The following is a 12,396-nucleotide window of genomic DNA, read 5'->3' as shown; positions in this document are numbered from 1 at the left end:
TAAAAAAAAAAAAAAAAACCTCCACCACCACCATATTCTTCTTATAAGTTCAAAACATCTGTAGCTCACACGCAAATGAATAATCTAGTAAAGTCTATTCATTCTAAATTATACAGGTTCAGACAGCATCCATTTCTTTAATAGAGATAGACCTGTGATAGCAACTAGCACTGTTTAGATTTAGCAAGAGACTTATCTGTGCAGCCGGAATTCAAATTCTGCTCTGCTCTGATGTCTTCTACTCGTCCGTTGGACCGGCTACATCATCTCTCTCTCTCGGATAGGCCCCAACAGAGAATTCCCGTTTCGACAGTCAAAGCTTCGTCAGGGCACCTCAAACAACCGAAGAGGACAAGCACTCCCATGGCTGTATCACATCCAAATTATCAAAACTCTAATTAGCAAAAATGGCTCTGGCATTCATAGATGCCCCGGCAGAAAATATCTTCAATCTCAAGCACCGCCTTTGTTCTTCCTGGCAGCCAATCAGATTCTCACTTTTTTGTGACACTGAATCTCACAAGATGTTCAAGGTCCTCGAAGTCATACTTGACTCAGCCCTATCATATGAATCTCAAGTATCCAACTTAAGGAAGAAAATTTTCTATAATATGAGAAGACTAAGACTGGATTACTGCAATTCCCTCTATGCGGGTCTAAACGCTACTCTCCTGAACAAATTATAGATAATTGAAAACACAGCTATCAGACTAATATTCAAACAAAAAATTTTGACTCTGTCTCACCTTATTATAAGAACTTACATTGACTACTTGTCAAAACTTGTATCAACTTCAAAATATCATGTATAGTGTTTCAAATTCTATCTGCACAAACCACTGAACCACTCGTAAACTTATTCATCAATTCCTGGTCAACGTCAACCAGAAAACTAGAATTGCTTCAACTACTCCTTCCATCTCCCAAAGGAGTCAAATGCAAATGCACATTTGACTCGCTTTTCTTTTACCTTGACATCAGGATGGAAGCATTCTACAACAGATTCTGAAAAAAAAAATTAAAAACTCTTTGAAAGCATACACACCATAAGACACCTAACTTGAAATACCTAATGTCACTAAATTCCATACTCGACTCAAGTGTAATACCAGTACAGTCATAGAACCATTACTCTATTCATAACTCTTCACTCCACAAACTGTTGTAATGTAGTATAATGCATTCTGTAATTCCTTATATTGTATGTATATTAACCTGTTTAGGCATAGTGTGAAACAAAACAAAAAGCAATCCAACGGATCTGCAGTAAAAAGTCAAACAACCAAAACAAGGAGAAAAACTACAGATAACGATGTACCAGGTGCAAAAATCTTTATTTGAGAAAATACAATGTAGCATTCCAAAAGAAAAAAAGTGGTTCTTTTATATGAAGATACAAGACCCGACATGGTCCGTGTTTCGGAAAACACTCCTCAAGGGTCCTATGGGAAGATTGTGATAGGGAGACAGATATGATATGGGTGTGAATAGTGTGTACACTCAACAGTGTGAACTGTGGAGATGAATGGATGATTCTAAATGATGGTGGAAAAAGATGCGATGGTGGTAAAACCATTTAAGGTTTTAGGTGTGAAAATCATGCGCCCATGAAGATGAAACAGACCAGCAAAGATTGGTATTCACCCTATATGTCTAATAAACTAATGTGAGGATATTGAATCAAACGTGCTACTGTGACAAGATGGAAAAAGGAAAAATGGAGAGGAAATGCTGTGTTGAGTATATACCGGGATGCTATGGTGCATAAATATAGAGAACCTTATTAAAAAAATAAAAACCAAGTAATCAAATAAAAAGAATAAATGAAGAATAAATAAATAAAATGAAACGGAATTACATTAAAAATGCACCATGAAGGCCAATGCGAACAAGATTATTATATAATATAATATGACCGGTACAAACTGCTAAGAGAGGGGATAAGTTGGCAGATTGTTAGACAACGAGACAAGTACAGGTATAAAATGGCATAGTGTGACTCAGAAATACTAGATTAGATTAGAATTATTCCACATATTGATAGAGGGAAAGAAGACAAAATGAGAGCCGGCATGGCTAAAAGCTGAAGTGAAAGAGGCTGTTAGAACCAAAAACATCCTTTAAAGAATGAAAAAAGGATCCAAATGAAGAAAATAAGACAGACATAAGCACTGGCAAGTTAGATGCAAAGCACTGATAAAACTAAAAAAAGAATATGAAGAGAAACTTGCTAAAGTGGCAGAAATGCATAGTAACAATTATTTTAGGTACATCAGAAGCAGAAACCCTGTGAGGGAATCTGTGGGGACCGTTGGAAGATCAAGGATCGCGTAGAAAGAATAAGGCCATAGTGGAGAGATCATGGCTGTAAACGAAACTAAAACTTGACTTTGTATATCGGGTCACCACCAAAGGAGGCGCTCGACTTGGTTAACAATAATTTAAAAAGTAACAAATGGTAATAAAAAGAGAAAAAAATAACCATAAAATTAATACACTTCATTATACCAATTTTTAATTGTCTCTGAGGTTTTCATCCATGCTTCTGCTGTTGGATAGTTTTATAATTACCTCACAAACTTTACAAAAAAAAAAAAAATCCCCTTTAAAAAGAGTAGAGCGATTACAGTGCTCACAAGTGGGCGATAGGTTCCTGTTTGCCTTGAAGCAGTGATGAAGGGCAACAGGACCTTTGGACTTCAGATAAGTTCCACTATTTAACTCAATGTGGTGTATTTTTTTCAATACTAGTAATGAAGTATATTTTATAAAGATTGGAGAAGGCTAAAATAAAGGGTGATTTAAACCAACAGAGGTGGAAGGAAGGTGTTTTATGCCAGTGATGTTATTTACTGAAAGAATGCCTGAGACTTTTTCCTCCCCTATACCATTGATTCTGACCATTGCTTCAATCTATGGATTATTTTTTTTTTTTTTTACCTTTGGTCCTATATTTTTAATGGGGAATTTTTTTTTGTAAAGATTGTGTGGATTAATGTTCCCATATCCTGTTCTTTTTTTGGCATTGTAGTTTTAAAATTAACCATGGTGTTACCAGATTGTTCCATGTAGCAAGTTTTTTCCCCCCCTTTGGTAGATGGTTCGACAACTTGTGTGTGTGTTTTGGGGTTTTTTCATTAAGACCTCCTTGGCAACTTGCTCTTCTTCAGTACCAGCATCACTGTCGTTTTTAACACTTGCAGGTTGGCTGTACTAATAATCTTGTGCATTATGAGATTAGCTGATCTGGTAGTGCATTGAACTAGTGAGGGAGCAGCAGGTTAGGTGGCTGGAGAACTGTTGCTAGCTTCAGTATAGCTAGTAACTTACCAGGGCTGAGGTCTCGAGGGAAGAGACTACTCCAGTGTAGTCATATAAAGGAGCAACTGAGAGCAATTAGGAAATATTGTAATTATGAAAACAAACTTGCATAGTCTGTTCACTTGAAAAAGATATAAGAACATAAGAATCGTTGCAGAGTTTAGGTTAATAGTGGATTATATTTCTTGTCTCTCTTTTTTTTTTTTAGACCAATAGCTCATGCTAAAGCTGAAATCTCCAGGTTGTCTGCATCTCAAATTCGTAATCTGAACCCTGTATTTGGGGGGATAGGACCAGCTCTCACTGGACTTCGAAATTTAGGGAATACCTGTTATATGAATTCAGTATTACAGTGTCTCTGTAACACGCCATATCTGGCTGAATATTTTCATAAAAATAGCTACCAAGATGATATTAACAGGTAACAAATGTTGTGCTGTTTTTTGTTGGGGTTTTTTTTAACTGTTATAGAATTAAACAATTGCAACCAAAGAATTGCTTATTATTGAAAGCTTGTCCAAGAGGCAAATTTACAATAACAGGGTGAGGGGGGAGTGAAAAATATATAAACAGGACAAACCCACAAAATTAGGTGATCCACGTTCTTATGGGGAAAAAAAAAGGAAATCTAGCACATAAGGAAATTAGTCCATATTTAGCCCATTCAGAACACCCCATGCCAAGCTTGGAGTGCCTCAAGAGGAAACATTAATCCAGAGCTAGCTCTCTCCAACAAAGCCCTGAACAGAAAACAAAGATATTTGATGTGAAGGTTTGAAAAATACATATTTCTTTAGCACTCTCCAGACCAGTAGAGGTTAATCTTTACGAATGGTCTGAGATTATGCAAGATAGGGTTGTTGGGGAGTTTTACAGTTTTTCGTAGTTGTATCAAGTTCAAGGAAAAGCTTGCACTATTCTGAAGGTTTCTCAGAATATTGCAGTACTTTGTCAGTCTTTTTGTATTATATTGTTATATTTTATCTGATTGTGCCTCAAATTTGTAAGGTTTACTTTTATTATAAAAGGTTACTGGTATCTAATTATATTGTAACATGTAATGTATTTTATTTACGTAGGTCAAATCTTTTGGGTCATAAAGGTGAAGTGGCTGATGAATTTGGCATAATAATGAAAGCTTTATGGTCAGGGCAGTACAGATATGTTAGTCCAAGAGATTTTAAAGTCACTATTGGGAAGATCAATGAGCAGTTTGCAGGATACAGCCAGCAAGACTCGCAAGAATTGCTTCTGTTTTTAATGGATGGACTTCATGAAGACCTCAATAAGGTAACATACATTTTAAAGATAAGTTTATAAAAATATGCAAAACAGATGTTTTCCATAATGAGGAATATAAAATTCATCAATACAATATATTTGTATACTGCCAGTGCCTCATAGAAGTTCACAGCGGTTTACAGATAATAAAATAAAATTAGGTACTATTAAACTTCCCTCACTGTCCAAAAAGGGGCTCACACTCTTACTATAGTGCCCCCCCAAAAAAAATCCAATGTCTAAGATAAAAAAGGTAAAAAAGAACAGAAGAATATAGTAATTAAAAGACTTAGTCCCTATGTTCTAGTTGAGTTGGCACAAGTGATCCCCAGTTGCCCCTTTCAAGTTCAAAACTACTACAAGCTTGACTTATAGCAGTAGTAGTGTGAGATTATTGCTAGGGGTCACAGGTGCCATTTTGATCCTGTTGCTGGCAGAGGCAGGCGTGACTGGGGGGGTCGCTCCTGCCCGACCCCACTAGACCCTAGAAAATTTTCAAGGTAGGACCAGGGGGTGGGCCCACAAGATGGTGGGAGGGTCCTTTGGGGAAAGAGGGCACATGGGGAAGTTTATTGAGGGGTTATAGAAAGGGCGGGGTTCTCTGGGGTAGGCTTTGAGGAGCGTATGTAGAAAGTAAGGAGCCATCAGGACAGGGGAATATGTGATGTGGGGGCATTGGCAGACAGAGATAATTAGCCAACCCTTTTAGGATGTACCCCTGAATCATCGAGCTATGACTTTGCAGTCCAATGCTCTCAGACAGTGTTAAATTGTTGAACCAGATTTTTAACTGATATTCATATGGGCAAAATACCATATAAACCGAGATTTTGGGGACCAAAAATGGGGTTCTCTGTTTATATTCGAGCCTCCTTTGGATGATGGTGCTTTTTTTTTTCCTCCCCTCTCCACCCAATGACCAACAATGCTATTTTCCACCCCTCCAGATATTTGGCACAGCTATTCTCCATCCCTTTCCCATGACCGGCACTATCTTCCCCCCCTCCTGCCCAATGACCAGCATTGCTATCCACACTGATGACCATTGCTATCTCCTCTTCTTCCCCCTCCCAATGATGTCACTCCTATGCCCCCCGTTCATTGACTGGCACTCCTATCCTCCACTACCTGCTCCCCCCTGCCCCAGACCGACATTGCACTTAGTCCCGATGCTCCAGAAGCTGACGACCTGTGCTGGGCTGAAGGGCCTTGAGCGTCTGTGAATGCTCAAAGCCTGCTGGCTTCTGCCCTCTCCTGGATTCTCGAAGGGATTCCAGCAAGCCTTGAGCATGCGCAGATTCTCAAGGTCCTTTTCCAGCCCAACCCATCTGCGTTGACTTCTGAAGCATCGGGACTATAAGTGCGATGTCAGTCTGGGACAGAGAGAAGCGGGTAGTGGAGCATAGGAGTACCTAAGACGTCCACAGGAGTCATACCCAATATTTTTGGACAATTAAGCTCTCTCAGCCTTCTATTCAAATTTTCCAGCTATTCAGTCTTTCCTATAATAAATTTCTAATCATTGATAATTACAGAGTCACTGTCCGTCCTTAAAATTAAATGTTTCAGTTCGTGGTTTTCTCTTGAGCTATCTTGCTGGACTTTTGCCACAGTTTGGAAAGTACGATCAACTTTACTTACAAGAGTGGCCATATCTTGAGTGGTTTTTCCAGCCTTTTCATCCAACTTCATGATGGCTTGCAAGAGGGTTTGCATAGTAACCTCCTTAGCCAATCAGCGCTCAGGCACTGATCAGAAAGTAAGGCAACGACAGCTCGGACCTGTCGGCAAACTTTGGCCACAAATGTGGCACAACGAGGTTAGAGAATCACTCGGCGATTATAGAAAATCGCCCGGAGTGATCGTTTTCTTCTTAATGGCCTTGTACTACATTTGCATGGTAGTATCGGAGACTGCTAGAAAACTTGGAAAAGACCACGGTAAGCTGTTTTAATAACCGCTAAAATACATGCACGCTAAACTGGCTAGAACAGGTTTAGCGAGCGTGTTAAGACAGATTTTAGTTTTGAGAATCTGCCCTGAAAGGCTTACAGGAAGCATAATAAACACATTAAACTCATGCAGTGGTCATACAAAAATAGATGGTAGCAGCTTGGACATTTTCAAGGCATCATGTAAATCTGGCTCAGTTTGAAGTGAGACACCTATTTGGCTTATATTTAATAATCTTAAGAAAAAGGGGCCTAGGAAAGCTAAGTCCATAGGATATTTTTGATATGGGTTGCCTGCTAAGAATTAACTTCTGAAAGTAATATTACTTTATTTTTATATACCGCCCAACCATAAGTTCTGGGCGGTTTACATAAAAGAAAAAACTGGTGTGAACAACATGAGGAAGGACCTAGTCAAGCTTGAAAAATGATCTGAAATTTGGCAGCTTCGGTTGCTTTCCTCCGGTCTACTCCGATGGAGGACATCTGCAAGGCTGCCACTTGGTCTTCGGTTCATACTTTCACCTCCCACTACTGTCTGGATACGTTGTCCAGAAGCGACGGCTGGTTCGGCCAGTCGGTTTTACGTAACTTGTTTTCCTAAATTGCCATCCTCCCACCTGCCCTTTTTTGGTTGGCTTGGAGGTCACCCACATGTGAGAATATCATGCCTGCTTGTCCTGGGATAAAGCACAGTTACTTACCGTAACAGGTGTTATCCAGGGACAGCAGGCACATATTCTCACAACCCACCCTCCTCCCCGGGGATGGCTTCTTTGCTGGATATGGAACTGAGGACCATGAGGTGGGGATGCGCCCTCTAGTGGGCAAGAAGGCATGCACATGCGTGGTGCAGCATAGCAAACTTGAAACTTCAATCAAGTTTGCTTGAAAAGCTGTCCGCGCTGGGGCTCCGTAGATGACATCACCCACATGTGAGAATATATGCCTGCTGTCCCTGGATAACACCTGTTACGGTAAGTAACTGTGCTTTCTTTGATCCGACACACCTAACAAAGTTTGTAGCTTTGAAACATCTTGAGAAAGGTGGAATAATTGAAGTAACAACTGAGACACATGCTTAATTACTCCCTGCGATTCAGTCACTTGAATTTTCTTTTAAATTGTTAAAACTGATTTTCCTTAATTGTTAAACTGTCACTCTTTGAAGTCTTGGATCACAATAATTGTGGACTATTGATTGCTTAATTGTAAGAGGAATATGTTAGTATTTCTCCTATTTTGTTTCTTTTTTTTTGTTATGCTTGAAAATATTGTGTAAAATTGATAAATAATTAAAAAAAAACAAAAACCCAAAACAATTCAAGATGACAACTTGCATTGCTCTAAAACAAACTTTGTGTTTTCCTTCATTGGCTTTTATTTATTCAAGCTAAAGTTACCAGCTATGCACACTTTGTTTCTATGTTGGGCCTGGAGTTTAGTGTAGTTTTATTTTTAGAATCAAAATGAGTGCATAATAGTGAATTGAAAAAGAGAGACTGTTCTCCGAAATCCTCAATTCAGGTAGGAATTTGATGGAAAGAAGAACCACCATGAGGTTTTTGTATGTGTTAATTTACTTTTCATAATTTTTACCATATATTTCAGAGTGATTGAAATAAAATGTTTTAAAAATTATTTTGACATTGTTTAGGCTGACAACAGGAAGAGATACAAGGAAGAAGATAATGAGATTCCTGATGATTTCAAAGCAGCAGATAAGGCCTGGATTAAACACAAGATGCTCAATGAATCCATCATTGTAAAACTTTTCCAAGGCCAGTTTAAATCCACAGTGCAGTGTCTTACCTGTCATAAAAAATCCAGAACCTTTGAAGCATTCATGTATTTGTCTTTGCCACTTGCATCTACAAGCAAATGTTCACTGCAGGTAAGTTTAACATTAAAACAAGTGGGAAATGCATACAGAGCATGGCTCACAGAATGATGTCATCTGATTTGATTGAGAATTATAAAATTTTATACTATTAAATGTTGAAGATTTCATTTTAAAAATAGTTTAAAACATTTTTGGACTGTGAAGAATTTGGCTTACCTTTTCTCAAGTTTGGACAAGTCGTAGTCCTCTGAGGGTAGCCGCTGAGGTCCATGGTAAAACAGCTAAATCAATAAATATGTGGAATATTTTTTGTAGGATGATAGTGTTACATAAATAAAATCTCAATAAGGTTGACACGCAACATGGTTGGTCAACACCAATACAGGCAGTCCCTGGATTATGAACGTCCGACTTACGTTGGACTTGTAGTTACAAATGGGGGTCCTGCTTCTCCCTTCCACGTCCCAACGTGCCCCTCGCCCTCCTTTTCACATCCCAATGTGCCCCTCACCCTCCCACATCCCGACGTGCCCCTCTCCCTCCCTTCAACGTCCCAATATGCCCCTCTCCCTCCTTCCCCTCCAACTGTGTCCCAAATTCATGCTTCCCTCCTGCTGGTGTTTACCTGTTCTGTCTGGCTCCCTCCTCCTCCTTCCAATTGCACTTGTTTCTCTTCACAAAACCATGGGCAGTGGTTCCTATGGGCTCTTACGTGCAACCCGCAGCTGACCCGGAAGCCTTCCCTTTGATGCCTGAGGGAACTTCTCTCTGACATCAGAGGGAAGGCTTCTGTGTCAGCCATGGGCCGCATGTAGGAACTGCTGCCATTGGCTGGAAGGAAGAAAGAGGAAGGAGCCACAGGTAAAACACCTGTAGGAGGGAGGCACAAACTTGGGACACAATGGAGGGAGAGGAGGGGCACTTTGGGACATGAGTGAGAAGAGGCATGTTGAGACACAACGAAGGGAGGGAGCACAAACTTTAGACAAAGGATGGAAGGAAGCAGGGAGGAGGCATGAACTTGGGACACAATGGTGAGGGGAGCATGAACTTGGGACATAGGATGTAAGAATGGAGGGAGTGAGGGGAAAGAGATGCTGAAGTGGGGGAAGGAATAGAAAGGGAGAATTATTGGGCATGGGTGCCTGGCGGAGAGAGAGAGATGGTGCACATGGGGAATGAAGAAAGAGGAGGCGGACATAGGGAGGGAGAGAGAATTACTGGACATGGAGGTGGGAAAGGAGTGAGGTAGAGATGCATGGGAGAGAGAGATGAGAGGGAGAAATGTTAGATGTGGTAGAGAGGGAACATTGGGATGGATGGAAAGGGATGCAAGAGAGGCCTCAAGGATGTGGAGAAGGTGAGAAGAATATTAGGATCAGACTTTGGAAGGGAAAAGAGAATTTTCCACTACTCTATGTTCAGAGGGAAGGCTACCTTGTCGGCCGTGGGTAGCGTGTGAAGAGAAACAAGATCTGTCATACCAGAATTCATCGGATTCCCAGCATGAATGACATTTATCCCCAGCTGGTAATGGCAGGAGTTGATTTTATAGCTGATGTTCTATATGATATCAGAGTATTTGGCAAAGCTTTTCTGCTTAATTCATCTCCGCCCAGAGGATGCTATGGATTAGACAATTGGTGGGAGATTTGGCTTCTAAAGCCATGTTAAGCTAGGGGGATTTGGACTTGTATACCACCTTTTTGTAGTTATACAACCACATTCAAAGCGATTTACATATAGGTATTTCAAGCATTTTCCCTGTCTGTCCTGATGGGTTCCCAGTCTATCTAATGTACCTGTACCTTTTAAGGGACAGATGTTGTTTGGACAAGGTTTGGACAACCTTATGGCCAGGATAATGGACCACATAGAGATAAATGGCAAATTTTTAGATCTATATTTTGTGAGGTATTGTCCAGATGAATCAGTATATAGTATATAATAACCTCATCTAGATGATTAAGTATCCAATCATATCAGAGAATTTATCTTCAAATAGTCATTCTCTCTGTCTGGTACATTAGGTTAAGTAGTTTTGAATCAGTTTCGGTAATCAGCGTTCAATAATCAATTTTTCATATATAGTTTCAAACAGTCATGGACTAAGTCACAACTTGAAATGATAGGAAGGCTATTTAGTACATGGTTGAGCCACATTATTATGACCACCGCCTACCTCTGACGTCAGGAATGCACAGCCAGTGAACGAATGTATGCGTCATGCACAGACTTCGTGGGTATATAAGGTGGGATGTCAGCAAGTTGCCAATATTACAACTGTGGCTGTCATGGGGGAAAAAAGCTCGATCTGACATTGAAAAAGACATGATCATTGGCTACCAGGCCAAAGGCGGCAGCATTTCAGGAATGAAAGAGTTTGTGAACCGTGAGTGGATGAATGGAACCTTTTTGATAACTCAACATGGTAACTGTGGGGCAGAACAAACCATTGATGCGAGATGTAAATGTTGGCTGCGCAGGTTGGTGTGGGCCGATCAGCATGTTACCATGGAACAACTCTCCATCCAAATGAACCAGGTAGCTTCTGGATTTGTGTACAAAATGACTGTAATGAACCCTATTGCAAATGGGGCTCTAGAGCAGATAACTGGTGACTGCATCCATGCTCACGGGGATTCATCGCAAAAAAAATAGCTGCAGTTTGCACAGGAGTACAGACATTGGACTTGCATCAACTGGCAGAGGGTTGCCTTCTCCGAAGAGTCACGTTTTTGAAACCGCCGAGAACAAACACCTAGCAACCATTATTGGACATACACAAGTTGGTAGCTGTTCTGGGAAATGTTTTCTTAATATGGTCTGAAAGGCACACTCGACCATTTTTGATGGTCAAGTACACCCACACATGTTAACTGTCTTCCTTATGGCTGATGGGATCTTTCAACAAGACAGTGCGACATATCATATTACCGGAATTGTTTGCAAATGGTTTGCAAAGCATGACCAAGACTTTCAGCTATTTCCCTGACCTCCGAATTCCCCAGACCTTTACCCAATCAAGCACATTTGAGACCACCTCGAATGACATGTTCAGTGACTGGATCCACCACCACGCACCCGTCAGCAACTGTCGGACATATTGCAGTCTGCATGGCTCCAGATATCTCTAGCAACCATCCAGCATCTTACTGTCACTCCCATGGTGTCTGGCTGCCGTCCATTCTGCCAGAGGCAGTTATTCTGGATATTAGCACGTGGTCATAATAATGTGACTCAACTATGTAATTTATCGTTAATTTTATGCTTGACTAACATATTTTCATAACTTCAAACCTTAATAAAATGCGTTTGCTTTCTAGGACTGCCTTAAGTTATTCTCCAAAGAGGAAAAACTTACAGATAACAATAGATTTTATTGTAGTCATTGCAAAACTCGAAGAGATTCGTTGAAGAAAATAGAAATTTGGAAACTCCCACCTGTTCTTTTGGTACACTTTAAACGGTAAGATGATATATTTCAGCATGGTGCAACTAAAAACAGTGGAACTCTGCATATATTTCATCTGCATCATAGCCTGTGCTGTTTTTCAGACCATAAGAGGCACCACACTGTAAATTTTAGTATAGTTTAGATGATTATAAATATGGTTGGTTCTCCTCCCACACTGACCCAGTGCTTTCACAAGGAGGACTATGCAGGTCTTGAGGTAGCATGTGTCAGACCAGGCCAGACTGCTTTTATCTATGGACCCCCACTCTGTTGTCTTTTTTACTGTCCTGTTCTGCATTAAAGGTAGTATGCATGAGAACTAGTACTTGCCTAGTTTTCAGCAGAAACGCATGAGAAGAAGTGGAAACTAGAGAATGACACGGGAACAAATTTTTCCCCGTCCCCACAGGAACTCATTTTCCTGTCCCAGTGAGTTCTTTTCTTGTCCCTGCTCTGTCCTCATTTACACAAGCCTCAAACACTTTAAAATTGTAAGTTCAAGGTTTGTGCAGTTAAGGTTGAGCTTACAGGAATGGAACAAG

At 40.3% G+C, this 12,396-nt stretch overlaps 1 protein-coding gene across 2 annotated transcripts in view; it reads left to right on the top strand.

Annotated features, from left to right (window-relative positions):
* USP8 (ubiquitin specific peptidase 8) overlaps positions 1-12,396 on the top strand; it is a 73,849-nt gene that overhangs the window by 51,937 nt on the left and 9,516 nt on the right. For both annotated transcript variants that reach the window (XM_033919975.1, XM_033919976.1), the window contains 4 exons: positions 3,530-3,742; positions 4,401-4,611; positions 8,212-8,448; positions 11,724-11,866. In XM_033919975.1, coding sequence (XP_033775866.1) covers positions 3,530-3,742; positions 4,401-4,611; positions 8,212-8,448; positions 11,724-11,866 — 804 coding nt within the window. The remainder of the gene's footprint in view (positions 1-3,529; positions 3,743-4,400; positions 4,612-8,211; positions 8,449-11,723; positions 11,867-12,396) is intronic.

The sequence above is a fragment of the Geotrypetes seraphini genome, chromosome 14 (genome assembly GCF_902459505.1).
Source record: "Geotrypetes seraphini chromosome 14, aGeoSer1.1, whole genome shotgun sequence".
Taxonomy (NCBI): Eukaryota; Metazoa; Chordata; class Amphibia; order Gymnophiona; family Dermophiidae; genus Geotrypetes; species Geotrypetes seraphini.
Note: the sequence above shows the minus strand (reverse complement) of the source record. Positions and strands in the feature narration are given on the sequence as shown.